Raw genomic sequence first — 24,620 nt, forward strand, 5'->3', positions numbered from 1 at the left:
TATACCAGAATTTGTATTCAAAAAAAAAATATACATTAATGCCAAAAGCGGTACAAAACATTTTTTTTGTCCTTAGTCAAGACAGCATAAATTAACCCTTAAAAATAATAGTCCAAAATATTTGACTGATAAAAATACATTTTTGAAACCACAAATTGCAAATAATTAGATATAAATAGTATAAATTAAAATATGTTTTTATTTATAATAAAGTCATCTGTAACTTTAAAATCAGCTAACCGACAATTCCGAGAAGTGAAGTGGTATTGCTGTAAAATAAAATATAAATGTCTAAATCGGCATTTCATAAAAAATTTAAAAACGTTAGTACCAATTTTAGACTTATTCATAAACTTACATGATGTCTTAAAAATAAAATTAGCATAATTAAGAACTCAAATACTTAAAAATTTTTTAATTCATTAGATTTGTTATAAAAATATTTTTTACAAATTTTCTTGTAAATAACTAATATTTATTTATTTTTGTCATGAAATATTACAACCATTGAATATTTTATAAAATTATAAGCTCTTGCGTTTATTTTATATTTTTCCTTAAATTACTTATTGATGTCTTAAATATTTATCCGAAAATGACAAAAGAGTATTTAATACAATAATACACTTAAATGCAATATGAATAATTATTAAAAAATTGACGACAATTTTATGTGACCAGAATAATCTAACTGATAGTAAATAATACATAGATATTCCTTTAATGTCATCAACATGTTTACTCAATAAAATAACAAAATAATTTAAATTTTAAAATATCTGAAATTATTGTTTGGGTTTAAGTACAACAAAATATCTAAAATCTATATAGATAGATATATAGATATATACTTATAATACATTAAAAACGGGATTTTACCTTTTTTCGAATTTTTTCTTCGTATTATGCTTAGGTATATCAAAAAGAAAAAAGTTAGATATCTCTTTTAACTACTAACTAAATAACATTTATAACCAATAAATTACGATAGTGACTAATAAAATGTATAATTTAAAATAAATCATAATTTTGTATTACACTCATGAAGCATGTTTATTTGATATTTCTGTAATATTATAATGATCAATAATATTTAACAATCAACTCAAAATTTAAAACTGAGCCATACATTTAAAGTATATGAAAATATAACTAAAATTGCAATGATTTAATGTGTATGCTAGATTTTATATTATTCCTCATAATTATTCTCGATTACAATTCATAAATGAAATACCTCTTGAAATAAAATAATATATAATATAATACGTGAACTAAATAAACTTGATTTTTACAACAACAAAACAACAATAATAACCCATATATTATATTGTTTATACTACAATAGCACCAATGTTAAAATGCACTATAGAATTTTCAAATCGTGAGTTATGACCTACGCACTACAAATCGGACCATAAATCATAACGTTATTCAAATATGAGAAACTGATAAAATGAAGGATTAACTCTTACAATACAATATCAATACCTACTTAACAACTCAGATTGTTTTAATACTTGAAAATAATCAACCAACCTGTAGGCTGTAATATTTATTTATAAATGCCACATCATTTTGCTGATTATAGCAGTTAGGTACCTCTAATAATTTTACAAACTGATAAATACAAAATGTTCAGAAACTTCCTTTAAATATTCTGAAAAATAAATCTGTTTTGAACTCTAAAATTTGTGAACTCCAAAATCGTTTTAGTTACTCTTATAAATAACGAGATCTCTCAATAATAATATACCCATACTAATTAAAAATTTAACCAAATATTTAGAAGGTGTTTTAGACAAAATACTAACTAGGGCCCATAATACAAAAAAATAAAATAAAACAGTCTAACACTCGCCTACACCTTCTCCGCCCATTAGTATCCTCTTCAGTGAGACTAAAAACAAAATTTTAGAATATAAGACAATTATAACTTTCCCTCTTGTCATATGGTATTCAAATCTGGGACCCAGCCAAACCCTCAAATATTAGACATATCCATGCCTTTCAATCCATATGTCTTTGACAAATCACTGGAGCCCCATGTTACATAACCAACAAGGATCAACATAACGATTTATAAATTCTAACAGTTAACACAATTAGCAATACGTTATAACAAAAAATCCCATTCCAAACTCTACTCAAATCATAACCCACTAATCTTTTGTATTTCATTAATCACCATTTCTAAAAACCCACCAAGAAGACTTAAAGAAAATGGCCAAAGACGATCTTATAGAAACAAAAAAAATATATATAATAATAATAAAAAGAAAACGGTTCTCTCTGAACCCATCTTAATTAGGAGGTACTGTTCCTGAAAGGTTCCCTCCTTTAAATCATTCAAGCCAACTTCATAACTATACTTTCATACCATTATGCTATATTTTACATAGTTTGTAAATTAGCCTTTTTCAATAAAATAATGTGAAATCCCTGTATTATTACCTACAACACTTACTTCAGTTTATTATAGATACAAATTCATAATATTTACTACAATTTATCTAAAACGGGCAACAAATAAAATATTCTGTTTGAAAAATGTACGAACATACTTAGGTATAGAAAACATCTGATGACAACAAATACAAATTTCCGATTTATACTTATGTATGAATAATTGTTAAAATATCATTATTTTACATACTTATAATTGTTATAACTTATAATTATTGAATAGCGTAAATACATAAATCTCTAAAAGTATTTAATATTAAATTAAGTTACAATATGTATATTGTCATGATTATTTTATTTTTATTTTTGTCCTAGGAAAAATAATTCTAATACTCAATAAGAGTACTCGTATAATAGCCCGCAGGTCCCGAGCAATATCATAAGTAAAATCATTATTTAAATGAACTACTATTGTGACGAATAATTTAGAATGTAAATTTATTACAATCTTATGTTTTTTGTTATGTATTTATCAATTAATTCAAATTGGATTCAATAGAAGCTTTCAGTGAGATTGTCCTCTTTAGTTTAATGTTTTATTTTCCATAATTTTTTTAATTCACTCAATTGAAATGAACAGTTACTAAAAAAAATGACCGTTAATAAATATTTAAATCAAAAAAATATGAAAAATCAATATATAACGTATAACAAAAATTAAAGCAAACAAAAATAAGTAAATAACTGAAAGTTTTTCAAATAAAATAAATTCACATGGAATTTTCTTGGTTTTTTTTTCTTTTTGTATAAATAAAATCAAATTATGAACCATTTTTAATTAATTTTTTTTAAGTGATAAATTTAAAAGTTACTATTATAGTATTTTATGTATTTTATTTTACCCTCTAATGTTTATACTTAAACTGTTAGAATGTGTTTACTTTTATAAACTTTTTATAGGTACCCTTTGAAGTGTCATTTTTATCAATTTCTCAGAATTTTTAAAATGATAACAACAATAGTCAGAAATATAAACTTTTTTTTTTAAAAAAAACATAACTATTTTTAATTAACCCGGCTTCTCCAGCTAATAATAGTATTTTAAATATGTTAAATTACTATTGATTAAAACTATATTTATGTATATAGTGTATATAGTTTTCTATAACACATTATGAGGATTAGGAATATTTAAAAAGATTACTGACAACTTTAGGTATTCAGTTAAATGTTTTTATTGCACAAATCTTATATTATTCAAAAAGAAAAATGTGGTTTTAAAATAATTATTCATTAGCAGGCTAGTATAATATAGGATTGTTTTATTTTATTTTTTTATATAATCTACAAAATATAGATTTTTAAAAATATGTGTTTTGATTATCAACAAGTTTAAATACATGATTTTTATTTTGGCTAGGACTCTTTTGGATTTTAGGGCATTATTTAAAATCCTGAGGTCATTTTTTTTAATTTTAAGGGCATTTTTACAGTTGTTTTCGGTAGTGATTACCTTTATATCTGCTATAAAACTAATATCGTAATTCATTTTTTTAAAGATAGCCCAAAAAATATAAAATACCAATTATTTATAAATACTGATCGATAATAATCTGATACTGAGAGTTTTCTTAGATAAGTTTGGTTTTATTTCTCCAACATAAAAAATTAAAAAAAAAATGTTAGTTAATAATACAGTATTTTTTCATTGTGTTAATTTCAGACAAGTTTACCTCATTAGTTCAAGATAATAAATAATTTTAAAATATAATATGTCAATGTTTAAAAATATTGCTTATTTTTTTCTATGTCATTTTTACATTATTTAAAGGTAATTTTTTAAGATTTTTTAAGTCATTAAAATTGTAATCTTATTAATTATTGTATCTATCTACGATCTACAGAATATACAAATTAGCAACACACAAGATTTGTTTATGAATGATTATATTTCCTGAATTAGATATATTCGCCTGAATCATAAATTCACTAGTTAGTTTAAAATTATACAAATATATCAAAATAATGTACCTATGCAGCTGCATAAAGATTAGTTACTCATAATATGTACGCATAGTTATTCATCTTATACACGCAACCATTATCTCAATATTTAAATTAAATATCTTCATTAAATTTAATCAAGCCTAACATGGAAGTTATTTTGAAAATTTCACTGAATGTATTTTTGTTTCTAAAAGAGTAGTACAATCAATGAACAATTTTACATTTCTAGTTATGTTGAAACTATAAACTTTTAACATTATTTACTAAGTCTTTGATCATTAATTATTAGTTTCTTATAACCAAATTAAAAATAATAATAATACTACTACTATAATAGTAACTTTTGAATGCTGAAATATAACATATATGTAAGTAATGTGAATATAAATATAATATTTTGAAATTAAATTATAATTTTATAAATTATTTTACTATAGATAATTTATAAATTTAAAAAGTCTTTAACATAATATATGATGTATTAAATATTAACATTACTTATAATTTAATTACATGAAATAATATAATTTTAAAATATAACGTTGTTCAAAAACCATTTAGTTGCCAAACTAAATCGATAAAATTCAAAAGATAATAAAACCTTATTATTTCAAATTATAGGTTGCATTTTATAAATTAAAAAGCTTGATACTTAATAGTCATTTTCATACTACTCGTCCATTTTACAATTAGATATTCAATTATTTTAATATGAAACATAATTTGATTTCAACTCCAAATTATAGTGCAGGTGTTAATAAGTATATTGAAAATGAATTAATATAATAGTGATAATAAAATGCACTTAATATATATATATATATATATTATATAATAAATAATTATAATAATAATTGTATTTATATTTTTATTTAATGCGAAATTAAAAAGTAAAAAACATACCCCAGCCAATAAACATGTAAACACGGAGTTTGATATTTTCCCTGGTGAAAGTCTCTACAACCAAAATATACAGGTACAAGCCTAAACAAATTTTTAAACAAAAAAACATTAATAAATCAATTAATTTTTTCTTTCAAAGGTTTCAAATAATCCTTACCTTCGACAAACATCCAAAAGAAATTTGTTAATACAAAATAATGTAACGAAAATGTAAATAACACACAAGCGTTATTACTAGCTGAAAGCCATTCCTAAAACAAAATAATGTATAATTGTTTTTTTTTTCATTAAATATTTTTTTTTTGTTACTCAACATATTAATGATTAATTTTTGATTTTGTGTGCATATAATCCTTTTGAATCTGTCTATAATATCAGGTTTAGAAGTTTAATATCAATGTAAGATATACAGAGAAAATACTATAATATGATTGTTAGTTATTACATATTTTTACAAAAGAGTTTGAAATATTTAAAAACATTAATGTTTAAAAATTACATGCACTTATAAACAATATTTATCATTGTTCTATACACAACTTTCACTTCATAAGCCATTATTCTTACAATTTGTTTAAATTTAAATACTGTTTCAGTTTTATTTATTGATTTTAAATCCCTAGATTAATAATAAATGAACATCTGATTCAATAATATTAAACACATTTTTTTATATAGTCCAGTTAAAATTGTTGATTTTCTAAACCATTAATTATAAATAACTTTATAAAAAATATTAAAAGCATAACTAATGTGAATTTTTTTTAGTAAATTATTAACAAACCTGTAGTGTTGACGTCAATATCCATGTAAAATCTGATAGTATATAAGTGCACATCAAATTTGTGTGTATTGTGTTTCTCAAGCACCGTAAATCTCTGAAAAATGAATATTTTATATTTATACATTAATACATGCCAAGAATACTATGAGTTTCTAAATTTATTTATTTATTTAAGTGTAATGTATAATATTTAATTAGGTAGACATAATAATATGTGGTAATGAGCGATGGCAAATTGAATAAAAATATATAGTTTGTGAATAATCCATTCATGAGAAATTAAATTTAAATTATAATAAAATAATACATTTATTTGTGGAGTATTCAATCATTATAAACATAAATAACTCAAACAATAACAGAAATTATTTTAAAAATATACGTGCGTCTATAACCTGGCTACCTATAGAATATATAAATTATAAATCTTATCGTATTCGTATAGAATTAATATTCTCAAAGTTCAAATAGCTATAAAACCATTATATACAGTTTAAAATAATATATACTATATTTATAATGTGAATTTTACCTCTGTATCATATATTATTCGTATTATTTTAGGCGATGAATCAGTGTCGTTTAAATATTCGGGTGATCGATATAAATCGTAAAACTGTGATTATTTTTTATTTTATTTTTTTTTAATGGAAGTTTTCATCATAAACAAAAATAGCTTAGTTTTAATGGCCATACATAAAAAAAATGATACATAAGCGTATATCTTTGAAGTTTACGAGATCCATTTCTTTATAATACACAGGTATTTGTGAAACAACATTAACATATTAGATACATGACTCCGTTTCAACGCCCTCAGCATGTTTTAAGCTATACAAAATACAACTAAACTACAAGGTATTGTTGTTTTTAGCTGATACGGTTAAACTTTCAAAAATACAAATATAAAGCAGAATCATTTGCCAAGTTAATTTTTAGAACATAATCACATATTTCGAGCTAATATATAACACACAGGTAGACTGTAAAATGCTTACTTAAACGATGAAAATAAATTAATAAAGCTCACACGTTAAGATTTCATAATTTTATTTGGGATTTAATAAATATTTTTTTTAACTTTATTTTGGCATTGTATTTCATATCCAAGATTCATATGCCATTCTCAACAACTAATAAAAGAACACTGTTCAACAGATTTTTGTACAAAATACGAATATAAATAATCTAATTATTGATATTTATAATTACAATAATTAAATATCTTATATTGTGAAGTGAAGTTAGTATAAATGAAAACTTACAAAAACATTTTTAATAGCAATACAAAAAAAAAAAAACAATAAATTTAATAATTATTTCGTTATTATTTAGGACTTAGGTAATCCGATTATCAATGCGTAATTATGGAAACAAAATAATATTATATATATTATAATCAAATAATCAATACAATATTAAAATTGAAATAATATAAAAACACTTATAATAACTAAAATAAAATTTGATCAACAATAAAATAAAATCCACAACCATACATTTACAGCCTTCTTCAATGCTGTGAAGTATAAATTGAAATAAATAAATAAAAGTTGTCCGGTAAGATACGAGAGTGAGTAAGATGAACTACTGGACCGAAAATCTGTAAATTTAAAAGCAATGATAAATCATTGCATTCAAATAATGACTTAGTGCGGATCTCGAATCACCCAAGAATTGTCAACATTTATCTTAAAATAAGTATACTTGACTTTTCGAATTTTTATAATTTTAACAAAAAAGCACCTTGGAATTTTGATTTTAAAAAATTGAAAAACTAACTTATTTATTCACCTTTTAATCTATAAGGTTTCTACGTTAATATCTAAACTCCGGTTTAAAAATTTCATAAAAAATGTTCGTGTTTTTCAAACCAAAAACATTTATTAAAAAACCAATAAATTACTCGTTCCAGACAGGATCTAAAATAGACAAAGTCGACTCGCATTCTTCTTTGATAGATACTTAGATAACACATATTTTAGATTTAGACCACGTGAGTGTAATCAATACAGCAACTAGTTTTACGTTGTCTTTATTTTTTAGATAACAACTTTTGGTATAGTAAAAAAAAAAATAGTTTATTAGTACTTATTTTAGGTCTACTAGTTCACTAGCATAATATATTATTATTAGTAGACCTCAATTGTCACCACAATCCTTTGCTCAAATAGGTTAAGTCTTGAAACTGATGGTTTAATATAAAGTACTAAATTTACAATTTTAATATATTTTTAAATGTAAACAATTTAGAAATTATTTAAACCACAACATTATCCTATATTTAGTTTTGATAAAAGAAAAAAATAATAAATAATAGTTTTTATTATCTGAAAACATTTTTAATTTAGTTACTACGATTTCACATAATATTATGAAAGTAAATAATTATTCTGTACACATATGCATATTAGACTTACTTGAAGTAAACAAATATGGAAACAGCTGCTACCAATGCTACTAATGATATAGTATAACCACCATAGTAAAAATATGATGTGAATACAATTGATGGATCTGGATATAATGAGTTATTTGTATCCAAAGGTCGGCAGTTCATATAATCAGAAGAATTTTCCCAGATACCATTCGATTTACAACGACGACTAGCATTTTCTGTGAAAAATAATAGAATTTTAATAAGATACCTACTCCAACTAAACGTACATAAAACAATTAATCATAAAATAAATTAAATATCCTATTTGGTATAAATTTCTGTGAAATGAAAATAATAAAATATTTAAAATAAAATAATCATAATAAAAAATATTGTGTGATCAATAATTTATGTATAAAAATAACTATACTAATATACGCAGTTATTAAAAATTAATAAATAAAGTTGATGAATTTCAACATTTTTTTCGTTTTTATAGCAGGATACATTCAATAAAAATATATCATCCTAAAAACAAATTAACTTTTGTATGAGCTAAATAAAATATAATTTTTACTACTCATATTATAATTATTTAGTAAAATTTACCATACATTTTATTAAAATATATACAAAAAATATAATATAAAACTAATACTAATCACAAATTTATTATTCTCGTATTACCTTTACTGGTTATACTCATATTTATAATAAACAGATATGGCATGAAACAATAATATAACAGAAAATTAAGTAGAAATAGTATTATGATTTTAGTTATTATATTGTAATTAAAAAAAATATATTAACTGCAATGGCTTGAAAATTGTTGGCATTACGTATATTGTTTTTATCTATACGTGATATAATTTTAAAAATATGTAGACAAACACTGTTCTAAGGTACTTAATATTGACTTTAAAGTTTGAATAAATAATAATAATAATAATATATGAATTATGAATGCACCGGATTGTAATCGATGAATAACAATAATAGTAATTTAAATATACCTATTATAAAATATTCTTAGGAATAAGGATGACTCACATTGTCACCTCTCAGAATGATTTTTCGTTAACAACTATGATTTATCATTAAGTTGAATTTTAACACATACATTACAATAATTTTCTCAATTACGAAGTATACTCAAAATCTCATTATATAACAGAGAAATTTCTCCAGTTTTTGTTTTTTGTATCCGTAAAATTTGACGAACAAACTATGAAATACTCGTGTTAGAGTTTAAACCATTTAGACATTACATGCCAAAACTAACAAGGTATTCGCGGCATATACTTGAGCACTAATAATATTTACACAAATAGTAATGATATAATAATATTTGTTACCACATGTAAGAATACGTCACCGCGTAAGACGACTGACGATAACTCGATGGTCACAATAATAATTTCAACCACCTACCGCTTTTACAGATAAACTGTATTTGTGTGTTGTTTATATTATAATGCAAGTTGTACTATCTAATATAAAAATCATGTCTAGACAATCGCTCCTTTAATCTTCATCACAACCTACAGAGATAAGTTATATACTAAATCCAGTATTCCCTTTACCTAAGATATATATTTAGATAGAACAAACAGATCCGTTTTAGCCTCATTACGGTCATCGAATCAAGTTCACTAAAAACGAAATGTTAATGCAGACAGTGCAGTATTGCATCTTTCTAAGTATTTCCACATTCACAATTACCTAGTTCGGACCACAGCCATGTCAAACACCGGTCACATTTCCACATCAAACTGTTTGACTTTCTTTCGTGTATTTTTTCACTATTATTAAGATTACTAATTCATTTTAATAAATACAACCAATTAAAAAAATATATAGGTGAGTGTTTTTTGTAAGTATAATAAAAATATTAGGAATGTTCTACAGCCACTGAACTTAACCGAAAAGTAAGCCCCAAGTATTTCGAAAATTATAATGTTCCCTATATCACCACGTCATACTATATTTTCATAAACTGCTGAATTTTAACAAAACCAACGTTTGTTGAAAATTCTGCAATACCTAACCCAGAAATTTGCTACCATATAAATAGTATAGCTGCAGTGTGCCTGTATAGAGTATAGTCTATACTTCCTAAGTGCCGGCTTAATATAACGCACAGTTTTATTATAATATGTCTATTCATGTTCTTCTATACATATTTATAACTATCAACATTAAAAATTAAGAGTTGTTTCAACAATAAAATAGAATTAAATCTATATTATTATAAATAATATAGATTTCATTAAAATTAATATTATATTATAATATTAATATTAAATTATTATTAATAAAACGGTTTATAATAATAATTTCAAATTTATAAAAATAATATTGCACCTTGAGTACTATAGTAATCGAAAATAATATAATATATGATGAGGTGATTATGTATGGTGTACCATGATCTATATAACATCCAATCTAACTAAAAAAAAATTATTTTTCATTACACTGAAATTCCTATAATTTCAATCATAAAAAATGTTTAATAAATTCAAAGCAATATAATTTATCAATTAATAATATTATCAGTTTATATTATGATAGATATGTTATTTTATATTTTTCCATTTTAATATAACCTTTTTTCCACTATTTTACAAACAATTATGCAAAACTACAACAAATTAAAAGTTTAAATAAAGAATTTGGTTGTGTATTTATATTGTTAAGCAACTAATTACATAGATACAAGAGTACCTAAGTAATAATTATAAATACATTGTTGGAAACTAGAAACAACACAATCTAGGTTACGTAATCAAGTAGCCTTCTTAAATTATAATATTATTCTTCGTATTTATATTATGTATAACCTATACCTTATATTATTACAACCTACGTTTCAACTACAAAAGTCCAAAGAGACAAGAAAATAACAAATAACTTGTCATCTTGTTTAAACCAAACTTAGTTTATCAAATAACCTCATTGTAGCTATAAAATATTATTTTAAGTCTTATTCAAAACTAAATAAAATGCTATTAGTTATTATAGAAGTCAGAAAAAATAAATTTTTCAATATGTATACCTACATTCTAATATGCATATTTTATAATAAAACATAGATTAAAAATATCTTTAAAGTTCTTGCCACATTTTCTATCATCTATAAATGATCTCTAATGATCTATAAATAATATTATTGGTTGATGCTAATTTTAATCTTTGTAAATCATACTATAACGAATATGGCTAGTATATAATATAAACTTTACCACAACTCCATCAATTCAATTTAAGTTTCTATGTTGTCCAATCAAAACAATAAATTAGTTATATTTAAACATCTTATAAAATTAGTAATAAATACAATTTAACACAAACTAAATGAATAAAATATTCGCAATAAAATATGATATGAGTAAAAATGTTTAATCTACCAAGTCGAGGTTTTCATATTTTTAGTGAACCTGAAAAGAACCGTTTTTATTGGTTGGGTTGTACATTTACAATCATTGCATCAAAATAAAAAAAAAATTCTAATTAAATCTTACTGTATAATCAAAAATGGTATGTGAACTAGAGGACCATCGCTGAAAAAATATACGCGCAATGTGAATATGTGATATCGCACGTAAAAGTAGAATTATGTCACAGAAACTACACTAAGTTTTACTTAATAAAGAATAATAAAGTATCATTATAATAGACCTAAGACCAATAGTATACCTACTATTTATTTATTTTTAAAGACTTAATATCACAAAGCACAGGTTTGGTAGACTGACTTTTGCGTGAAGTACCATTGCGCCATCACAATTGTATTAACATACATGACCACCTTTTGATTTTTTGTTGTACGATGGCACCAAAATAGCAATACGACGAAAAAAAAATAAAAAAAATACGCAAGTAATTAGCAAGATACAAAAATGCCTACATGGCTATAAAATAAAAAATAAGATAAATGTTTTAAAATTTAACCTATAAGTTTATAAGTCTTACATGTTATTTTCCTCATCATAATTGTATCATTAAAATATATATTTACATCATTATCTATTCAATTTATTTACATAGCAATTTTAAGCAATTAATATGAAAAACAAATAAATTAAGGAAATAAAAAGAAAACGTATTAAATAATTCTAATAAATTAAAATTTTAATAAATAAAAAAGTTCATTTAAGTCATTATAATGTTATAAAACAATTAATAACAAAATACCATTAAATTTTAAGGTAAATACAAAATGTCTCATATAATACATTTCGCTTATATCCATATTACTATATCGAATAAGATAAAACTGAATATAGTTACTTACGTGATGTATCATAACGTACTCCGTTCAATTCATCAAAACATGCTTGGTACACTACAGTACCAGGTTTTGAAGCTTTCCAACATAATAATAGATCCCAGTGACTAGGACACCAACCAGGATTTAGTATTTTTTCAGGTGAACAAGTCTAAATAGGGTTTTCGCAAAAAAATGTAATAAATATACAAGAATAAACATAATTTTTTTTAGAAATAAAAATATAATGTACTTCGTGAGTAATTAAAACATTTATATAATATGTTCAGTGCAGAATTTGTATATCCTGCTAATCTTCAAAACTATTTTTATACGTAAAATGACAAATTTAAATTATGATTCTACATCGTTTACCACTATCTAAATCATAGCCCTTATATACATTTTAATTTATATATTTTAAGATGAAACAAAACATCTGCAATTGAAGTTAAGGTTTTGTTTTAAATAAAGGATGGCACGTCCACGTGTACTTTTTCTGACTTACAAACATACAACTAGCAAATTTGCAATTAGTAAATATAGTTAAATTCATCTGTTATCAAAGTTAAAGTTAAGAATATTATCAATGGCTTTTTGTGTTATTTTAATTTTTAAGCAAGGTATAAGTCCACGAAATATTACGAATTGAAATTTCTTATATCCAACTTAAAAATAAAAATATAAAAAAAAGCCAACGTTTAATCACTGATAATATTTTTACCTCTAACTTGTTTAATAGTTCAATTCACTCTAATATTAAAGAAACAACACATAATGGGTTCTACTGAACGAGAATTTGGTATGTAGGTAGTAGGTAGTTGTATCATTTTAAGACAGCGTCAACATAAGTGGGTGTTGCATCCTCTTAGATGCAAATTATATAATATACAATTATTTGGGTTAAAATCTTGTCAAAATGTAGTAACTTAAATAACGTAGATCACGATTAAGCAATCTTAGTATCTAAATATAGCTAAAAAATGTCATAATATATCATAAACATTCAGTTGAATACTGAATTGACAAAATTAATTATAAGTAAGCAATCAAAATATTATATATAAGCCATTGATATATCTAATATTTCTATGAAGTATATAAGTGATGAACTGCAATTACAATAAAGTTAAATAAAATTATTTCTGATATTTTTCAAATCATATACCTAACACTGAAATATAGAATATAAAAGTATGATTAATTTTTATTATTTTTATTTAAGTAGTACTAAACTTAAGTATTATCAGATTTTTTATTATCAATTATTCGTTTCTAATTTCTACTATCGCAAAATAAAAAATAGGATATTTTTATTTCACCGCTGATATAAATAAATAAAGTAAATACACGGATATATAAATATATAATATAAAAATGAGTTTCAACTTTTAGTGAGGTTTCAGCTTCGTTACATATAATAACAAAATATAATTAACTAAAATTACCTTAGTGATTTAATATTGATCAATAAATATAAGTAAATCTATACTTATTTATAAACTAAAATATAAATTATTCAAATGTATTAAGTTTATTTATTTAATACTCACGTTATTTGTAGTAGTGATATTCATCGTAAATTTGAGTTTCAGTTATTCCTAAAACAAAGTAATTTCAAAATAATAAATTTTGGACTTTTAAAAATATACTGCAGTCAACCATTCAAAATATATTGTAATTTATAATGACATAACTAGAAAAGTAACTATTCAATATTTATGTATAATTATTTTAGTGGATATTATTAATTCAGGGTTATTAAGAGATAGCAAATAGGTAACTAAAATATTTTAAATCAAAACTTAAAAAAACGTATACAAATCGTTACTATAACTGTATAATTAAATGTATATAATGTATCCAAGAAAAGTATCTTTATATGTTTCTTATTCTAAGAATTAAAATTTAAAAACAACAAGAATTACGATTAAGAAATCTGGACAAATCAAGATCTAACCATAAACATAATATTAATTAAAGAATAAGAAACAATATTTTTATTAATTTATTTATAAAATAAAAATAAAAGTTTTCTTTGCAGAAACAGTAAATAAAATATTAAAGTGTGCATATTAGTAAAGCTTTAGTACTACAAACAAAATAATTTGATGGATGAATTCTAAAACTAAATTAAAAATAATAATTAAATATTTTATATTATACTATTGGCACAAATTTTTAAAGAAAATGTATAGGCATTAAATTAAAAAATTTGTTAAATGTTAAATATAATCAATTATATTGTTACATCAATATACATGGGTCAGAAAAGAGTAGGTAAATGCTGTGTATATGTTACATGTAATTAATGTAGCCACTATCACGGAATTAGTTTAACGAGAGTTTAATATATTTTTAATTTTAATTATAAATTATCAAAATAAAAAACAATACTATGAAAAGTATGATTGATAAACGATAAAAAAGTTTTGTAATTAAAATATAAATCTTTAAAGTTATATAATATACCTACCTACATTTTCAGATAACTACTGAATAACCTTATAATATCTATACTGTTTAAGATAAACATAAACATGTAAAACAATTTATTTAATATTACTTTTATACATTATGACACATTCATGACTATATCAATACATAAGTAATAATTATATAATATACAATGATTACCTACAAAAATCAAACATACTATACCTATGTAAGCAAAATATTATTAAAACCATTTTGAGCGCTTTTATTGGGATATTTGTGTCCGAACACAGTCTACCTCGTCAGAAAGCGATCTTCAACATCTATGAATATAAGAGATATTTAAAATTATAATTAAATATTTTTAGAAAATTAGTAAATAATAAAATTATGATATTATAAAATATAAATCATGATGATCACAAGTATGAAAACCCCGAAAACCTGAATACGTTTCTTAATATTTTGGAAAACTAACAAAAACATCAGGAAAAACAATAATTTTAATACAATACTGCAAGTTTTTGAAAAAAAAATGATTTTATTTTTTATTGTATATCAAAAATAAAATAAATATATAATATGATTACTTATAATTTATAAAGATTTTAGAAACTTGAAATATTCACTAAATATTTATATTATAAAATTTTAAGTTAAATTCTCAAAATACATAGACATAATAATTTTAAGCTATTTATTGACATTAAAAATGTGTTACATTTTTAGTATTATTTCAATATGTTTTGATGGAAAAAAATTTTTAGTAAGTACATCAGCTATATCCAATTTCTAATTTGAGTTACATAAAACATTATATTACATAAATTAATACAATTTTTTAATAAAACTGATATAAAAAAACAACTGAACATAATTAATAATTAATGAGTATTCTATAGCTTAAATAACAATTAAAATATAATTTTAATTAAAGTACATACAACAATACATTTTACTAGTTATACATACATAATAATATGTAACCAAAACAATGAAGTTGACAGGTACTTAATTTAATAATCATTATGCTCCCGTGATCATATATTTTCATAAATTATTTAACTGAAACCGTAGACAATGGAGTATAAATTGGAAGTGCTAAACATTTATCGAATTTATTTTTAGTACATGTTTTATAGCTTATAATAGTATAGGTATTTACGGAAAAATAGATTATACACTTTTAATTTAATTGCAGAACAGGGATCTATACTCTTTATAAAACTATAAACGTATACTACTTATGTTACATATATATTTTGTTAGCTATTACTAAGCTTTCTAGTGAGGTATATCGTACATGAATTAAAATTTAAAACTAATTTAATTCTTTAAACATTAAAAATATGTTTAAGATTTTCTGAAATTATTCTTTTTAATAAAATAACGACATATTATGATATGATTTGATATATATATATACTATATAGCGATTATATGTATAATCAGTTTAAATAAAATAGAATAAACAAAAATAAAAAGATAGGTTGGTTACCCCATTAAGTTATTTATTATATATTATATTATCAATATTTTACTAATTTTCTTAAAAAATTTCCATAAAGTAATAATAGAAAAGTATTAGTTTAAGCATAAAGTTTCAATAAAAAATCCATACCAACATATTATTGGTTTAAAAAATTATATTTTCAAAACATTTTTTTTCGACGGCTATGTGAAACTACTTTACGCTACCCATTTATAACACTTAAATTTAACAAAAGCTAATTAACTAATAGAATGTAATTTAAAACGATTTTTTAACTCATTATTTTTATTTTTTCCATTTGTTAACGGTAAATTGTTTTAAAAAAAAAACGGGGAACAAATATCTATTTTGTACCTAATAACTAAATTTTAGTATTATTATTTTAGGTGATTTTAGGTTTTAACATTTATACACTTTATATTAAATTTATTATTCCGTTAAAACTATTAATTATAAATATTTCAAATCTTTAATAGTTAATTATTATGAAATACCTAACTTAAAATATTCAGATAATCTTATATAGACAGTTAAAATGAAGAAAACTGCTTAAAATTGGGTTTTTAAATTGCGATAATTTATCATTACATTTAAATTTATAAAAGTAATTTACCATCATTGAATTCAACGAAGCGAGAAAATCCCCAGCACCCAATCTCTGAATCCTTTTCAAGATTTTTTAAGAATTATACTTTTATATTTATAAAAATTTTATCTGTATGAATAATATAAATAACATTACTTAGTTGTGTTAATAATTATCAACATTTTATTATACATAAGTGATAATAACTTATAAACAAACCAACTATTTATTTTATTTAGATTTTGCTGTATCCCACTACATTTTTTGTTTTTAAATTAATTAATGGTTCGGTGTAGAGTTCAACTATTTTTTAATTAATCATTTATGTATTTTGTTTACGCTATAATCAATGTTCATATTACTTATTACTTAAAATTAATTGTTACAGTTATTGAAAATGTATTTGAAAATGTACCATTTCCTCCTATTAAACCTATCTTCTTCATAGATAATTTTTTTTGAAAGCCTGTATGCAAACATTAAATTTTTTATTTAAACTGTACTTTAAGAATTTCCAAAATATATATTATTTTATAACAATTAAATATATGCAATATACATATTTTCAAATATTATAGGATTTCTCAAATTAATATTTTTTATCAAAATTTAATATCTACTAAATGTATTTATTTTACAGTCAATATCGAATAAAAAATTGTATCCAAGACAAGTGACAATGTGTGGAGTCTTTAAAATCATAAATATGCTCAATACATTCACGAATCTATTAAATTCCTGTAATGTTTAGCGTTTTAATAAAATTATAGATTAACCTAATAAACATATATTATAAATTATAACTGGAAGATTGTTTCATCACGTATATAATAATATAAAAATCATATTTATAGTTTAAACCGTTTAAATATGTTTATAATTTATTTATTAAAAGAAAATATTAGAATTTTTTGTGATAAGTCTTAAAACATTATTGATTTATATATTAATAAAATAATTATACCTATACGTATTTAGAATTCCATGAAACGCTTAAATTTATTGGATGTTCAGTTTTAACAGAATGGGTCAAAATATAACAAAAGTTTAGGTAAAAAAAAATAGATGTTCCTTCTAAAGCGGTGGATCAAATCCGCCACTTCAATAAAATACTGAATTAATCAGTGCGGGATTTACCCATTTACCTTAAGCACTAAAAAAATATGTAGCCTTTCAGATTTTTTAATTTAGTGAGACTATGATATGATAGTAGTCACAACTAATCTATTACTTAGTACGATTTTGTCAATAACTTTATATAAAATAATTTAATAATTAAAGACGTTCATTATATTGTATATTATTGTAATATTGTCACAAGAATATAACTATATCAACATATTTTTTAAATTAAACTGTCACTATGTCTGTTCTTTGTTGAACATATTTTATATTAGACTTGTACTTTATAGTACAATAGTACTATAGTAGAATATTAAGTATATACAAATAAATGGTAAGCTTTAGTTTTCTACTTTTCTAACCATGTTGTGACTTACCTACAAGGAAGTTATTCGGTTGTACACTGTTGCATTTCATGTATAGCTATTAGCTATGCTAAACAAATTTACCTATACTAGTTTTTAATATTTATGTGCGTTTCAATTAATGAAGTAGCATAAAATTATATATTATACAACATCAAAATAACGTATTCATGATTCAAAAACAATTAATATATATTAGTAGATATAATGGAATCAGGATAAATGTTTTTTTTATATTCAAAATTAATAAACAATTGTAATATTATAATGTACACAAGTTTAAGATCGATAAATTGTAAATGTCAACTATCAAAGATAATACGTTTATAAGTTTTCTAAATTGATGTTGTAATTTTTCTTGTTTGTGTGTTTTTAATTTTAAGTTACAACCAAATATTTTACCAAGCAGTTTTCATAGGAAAAAAATTAATTCAAAAAAATGTCACATATCATTGAATTAATTCACTAAATATATTTTATAATACATTTTAAACTAGGTATAATATGTATGACAGTTGAGGGATAACTTAAATTATAAACCAATTTTAACAAAGTAAATTACAAGTCATAACATATGAATAATTTTGTTCAATATATTATATAACTATTAATTTGTAAAATCGTTTTCTTAGTTTTTCGTAGGTATTTACTTAAAGTATTTAGTATTGGTAATCTTACATTTATATTATAACATAATTATTAAAATATGCAGACGGTAAAAATCATTTTATAATAGATCTTTAAAAAATAACAGAAACTGAGAGTATATGTAAATTGCACCCAAGATTTCTAAATAGGCTTTGTTAATTAAATATTAATCCACGTATTGTGTAGGTATTTATTGAGTATGCAAAAGCTGAAACAAAAAATATAGCTCACAACTGAAAATAATTTATATACATTTTTTTAAATTATTATTTTATATAACTTTTATGTTTTAAAATAATAATTTTAGTTTTATAATTAAATAATTAACTGAAAAATAATAATAGCTATAAAGTCCTCTATCGGCAAAGCTATACAAATTTAAAAAAATAAATAGAGACTAGTATTTAATTAATAGTAGGTATCTAGGGTGGTGTTGTTTCATGTGATCTACTTATAAGTAAATGGGTCATGGTACAACGCCTGTGATTTACCGGCTACTCGTTATATAAATAAATAAGTAACCGTATTGTACTTGTGCAAAACACAAGTATTTGTGCCGGTGGTACTGTGGTATTAGTGTAATATCTATACAGGTAATATAAGTACAATAGTTAATGCTTACAGCTTGAAGACAGAGCCTTAGAAAATGATGAAAATAAGAATATTGATGATCAAGACTATGAATTAAATACATTTGTATGTTTTTTTTTTTTTTGCTAAATCATAAAAGAAAATAAATTCAGTCATCAATTATTATGATTTATAAGTGAAATAAATTGCGAAAATCGTGTTAAATAGACCCATAGATATTATTTAAATGATGTCGCAGTAAAAATATCATACAACTAAGATTTTATTGTTCCAAAACAAAATTTTCAAATATTACTGCCTATTCAAGAACATATGGGGGCCCCCCGCTATCGGTGATCGCTCCAGTGGCAAATTTTTAGAGAAAACATTAATTTACATGACCAATTCTTCAGTTAATAAGGTTAATAAATAATTATGTGAATTAGTTTAAAATTGTTTTTCATCAATAATATTTTTAGTGGTACACCTTCAGTAAATTAAAAGTGTTCTATCATATTATTTGATACTTAACCTTTTACAATTTATTAAAAGAAAACATCATTTTTTATGGGCGAAGAAGGTGGAAAAATATTAGCACCCATGCCCCTGCACATTTCTGAATACACCTTTATCATGACTTTATGATAAAAGTTGAACGTAGATCAACTGCAACCATCTGTGGAGTGCCTATTCTACATTGAACAATTATTATGGATACATTCGTGAAACAGTAAATCATAGCAAAAAGTTGGTCGATTTAAATGATGTAGGACATACGCAAATCATCAAGAATCTTTTGTCCTTTAGGGATGTTTAAAAAAAACTGTATAGAAACAAATGGTACAAATCCACTTTTTTAATTTCAACTCTTTGAACAATGAATGAGAAGTCCTATCCACTCTGAAGAATATATCTTTGAAGCATTTCTTCATGCAAGTAGAAATCATTCAGTAATTAAAGGATATAGTCCTAGTTACTTTTATTATAAATATTAATAAAATACCTTGGTTTTTAATTATAATTTATATTAAATATCAGAAGCTTATTTTCCAAACCATATTTTGTAATATATGTTAAATGTTTTCTGATATTATAATTTTTTTTTTCAATAATTTTCTGGCAAATTATAGTCTTAATATATAATAAATCAATTATGCAACTAACCAAAATTATTTAATTAAAACTAATCAAATAATAACTATGATAACTTATGTAAACGTCACATTAGATAACAACGAAAATCGTTAAGTAGATCATACGTTAAAATACAAACAAATCTAGTTACTATGATTGTAATTAAACAATGGGCATAATATAAAAATAATTATATAGTAAATTTCTTATAAAAATATTTTTTTCTGAATAATGATGGATGAAATTTACTATTGCTATATAATTTGCACTTCCCAATAAGTGATAACCACAATTTTAGAATTAAAATTAAACAAACATTTTTTTCGAAATAATTAAAAATAATTGGCAATTTTTATATTAAAATGTAATAATATAGTATGAAATTATGTAAATAATAATACTATTTAATAATAATTATTATTATATAATATGTAATTCGATTTGTAAACAATAAGAAATGTTATATTTTTAAAAAAATTGCTGAAGTAAAGAATTTTATTAACGTAGTTACTTATTATGAACCTAACAAAAACCTTTTAAATAATATGTATAGACGTATAGTGTTATATAAATATATATATATATATATTTTAATGTGCTTTACTGATTAGTAATTATACTTTCTGTTGTTGGCTTATACAAAAAGTAAAAATTAATTGTAAACATTTTATTTTATTTTGGTGTGTATATTATATATTTTAAATTCCATCTACATGTTGTTGATTGAAATTTTTGTATAATAAAATATTAAAACATGTAAGTACCTATTTAAAATATAAAATAATTAAAAATGTTTCTACTAAAAAAATGTTTTTAAAAGACATAAACGTTGGTTTACATAATAATTAAAATGCACGTGCATATTATTTTACAAAATATAAATATATACTTTAATTTTATCCCACCAAAATATAACAAATGGCTAATAACTTAGTATAAGTAATAGTTTTTTTAAAACACCTCATATTTATGAAATTTGTATACACACCATTTTATTTAACATGTACATACAATAAGTAAAACGAAAAAACAAAATTACGATAAAGTGGAAATTCGCGAACTACGCACACGCGATACTCGAAAATCGGGCGACCGAGTCGAAAACACCGAGTACACTGAAACCGTAGATATTTCTAAGTACCGCGCGCGTTAGTTGTACAGCCTCGGTAGTCAACGAAGAGTCTGGCGTGCTGCGTCGACGAAACGCCCGCCCATTTCTGCAACCCCAGATTATGTTGAAACGAAATTATGAATTATTATAATATATTATTAAGAATAAAATTCTTATAAATGCTTACATTTTTAACAGCGTTTAATTAATTTTTAATATTTCAAAAATTAATAAAATACATATAAAAAAATCTTAAGATATATATACAGTTAATTTTGAAATATTTAAAATCAACAATTTTCTTCACGCTAGCGAACATATAGCACGTCTAATGTCTAAACTACCACTTGTAACACCTATATACATACAAATTCTCACTTTCAGAATCACTTAAGCAACGTTAAGTGTATGTACTAGCAGAGGCGTAGACAGGATTTTTTTAGGGAAGGGGGCTAAATACTTTTAACTTGAATTATTGAAAATCAAAAACAAAAATACTGATAACATATATTAACGTTGATTTGCCGTTAACATATTTATACTATTTTAAATAATTAAAATTTGTAAGACAATTTCCATATTTAAATTTAAATATTTCAGAACAATATAATAAATAAGGCCAATGGTGAAGGCTATAACCACTTTAGCCCCCCCCCCCCCTCCTTGGCTGGCTACGCCACTGTATACTAGTATATAGATGACCTATCAAGAAAATGGGAACATAACAGTATTTTATTTTGAAAATGTATCACTTATCGACTTATCGTGTTTGAATTTAAAACAGATAAATATTTTTTACAAGTTGTAATTACACCAAAATTTAATTTGGGCTATTTTAAGTACCAAAATGTTATAGTAAATAAATGCACATAAATTTGAACTAGATACCTATGTATTTTTGTGTTTTACTAGGTACTTCAAAAAGTACCCCCAAAAATATCTAACAAAAACACTAACCAAAATTAAAGTATAAAAAAAACGTTAAAAATAAAAATAACCAATTATAGTTGTAAGTTGGGCCCGAATTTCAATGCAAATTGCATCTTTTTTTGACTGATCTTAGACAATGCTTTCCAAGTACATAATTCGTTTCAGGTAACGGGTGCTTTAAAGCAGAAACTTTTATTTTACATTTTTTATCATTATTTGGTCATTTTGTTGGTTCTAATACATATTTGTTCAATATACTATACAAATTTAGCCTATTTAAAATATTATCTAAAGATAAATTGTTTTCTTGATATTTAAGTAGTATTCCTTTAATAGGTTTATCGGGTAAATGTATGTTTAGAATGAATAATACTGCCCCAAAAGATATACGTATCAACATCATCGCCACATCAAGTTAATTTTCAAATTTCCGTTTTTATTTTTAATAAAATAATAATTATACCTTATTTATAAATTAACAAATTGTATAGGTAACAAAAAATGTATGGCAGTTTTAAGGTCATTTTTGCTATTTTTAAAGCATATTTATATGGTTTTAAGAAAATTTAAGTCCAGGCCCTAAAAATTTTTCAAACAGTTATTAATAATAAAATTAATAATTAATAATCTAGAGTAAATTAGTAACCTATTATATTTTACTATTTTAATATTAAATATTCATAAAATAAAATTTTACCGACAAATTAGACTCTATTATTTAATTTCCTTTTTTATCCGGAGTAAAGATAACCTGTACTCTATAGTCTACACTATACAGTTCTTAGGAATATTGTACTGGAAGTAAAACGTACCTAAGTAACCCTCGCCCCATCACCCCTTACATTTAAAGTAGCATTGCTTCAAGTAGTAAACAACGAAAACTCAATGCAAATTCAATGTTGAAACTTATCTAGATAGATATTTTATTATATTTTATCTTGTTCAGATAAATTACAGTTTCATTAAAATATATAAAAAGTGAAGTGCATGATTATAGACATTGTAGGTACAGCTACTACGGACAAAGATATGCCACTAATAAATTATATTTCGTGGGATATTTATACTGAAATTTATTTATTTATACTTTTGTGAAAATAATTACAATAAACGTATGTACTATAGGTAGTCTCTTACTTAAAATACGTACAACATTTTTAATCGCAGACATATTTATAATAGCTTAAAGAATTATTTATAAACCGTTTACGGCTATATTTTCTCATTTATCTTAACATTTTATAAAATTAGGACTGTTCAAAGTTTAAGTGAGTTTAGAGACACTTATATAAAAAATACAGAAATCCAATTGACCATCAGAATGTGAGAAAACGTTTAGTTCAGTAAATTAATTTTTATACCTAAAAAGAAATCATCAAATTATTGTTCAGAGAACATATCATAATTAACCTTCATAAATTCTGTTGATCTATCAGTTGACAAAATTAATACTGCAGCTATAAATGGATTAAA

The 24,620-nt window shown here is 22.9% G+C and overlaps 1 protein-coding gene across 7 annotated transcripts in view; it reads right to left on the minus strand.

Moving 5' to 3' along the window:
* The window catches only part of LOC132917848 (diuretic hormone receptor-like), a 78,383-nt gene extending 56,142 nt beyond the window's left edge, over positions 1-22,241 (minus strand). For 3 of the 7 annotated variants that reach the window (XM_060978800.1, XM_060978806.1, XM_060978805.1), the window contains exons 1-7: positions 22,095-22,240; positions 14,307-14,354; positions 12,781-12,925; positions 8,521-8,716; positions 6,101-6,194; positions 5,474-5,567; positions 5,317-5,397 (exon numbers count right to left, since the gene is read on the minus strand). In XM_060978800.1, coding sequence (XP_060834783.1) covers positions 5,317-5,397; positions 5,474-5,567; positions 6,101-6,194; positions 8,521-8,716; positions 12,781-12,925; positions 14,307-14,330 — 634 coding nt within the window. In that variant the 5' untranslated portion in view covers positions 14,331-14,354; positions 22,095-22,240. Of the gene's footprint in view, positions 1-5,316; positions 5,398-5,473; positions 5,568-6,100; positions 6,195-8,520; positions 8,717-12,780; positions 12,926-14,306; positions 14,355-15,414; positions 15,513-18,766; positions 18,821-22,094 lie in introns of those variants that run through there. The other 4 variants (XM_060978801.1, XM_060978803.1, XM_060978802.1 and 1 more) reach the window with 4 other exon arrangements.
* Positions 22,242-24,620: the final 2,379 nt, after the last annotated feature.

Source organism: Rhopalosiphum padi, chromosome 1, assembly GCF_020882245.1.
Source record: "Rhopalosiphum padi isolate XX-2018 chromosome 1, ASM2088224v1, whole genome shotgun sequence".
In the NCBI taxonomy this organism is placed as follows: domain Eukaryota; kingdom Metazoa; phylum Arthropoda; class Insecta; order Hemiptera; family Aphididae; genus Rhopalosiphum; species Rhopalosiphum padi.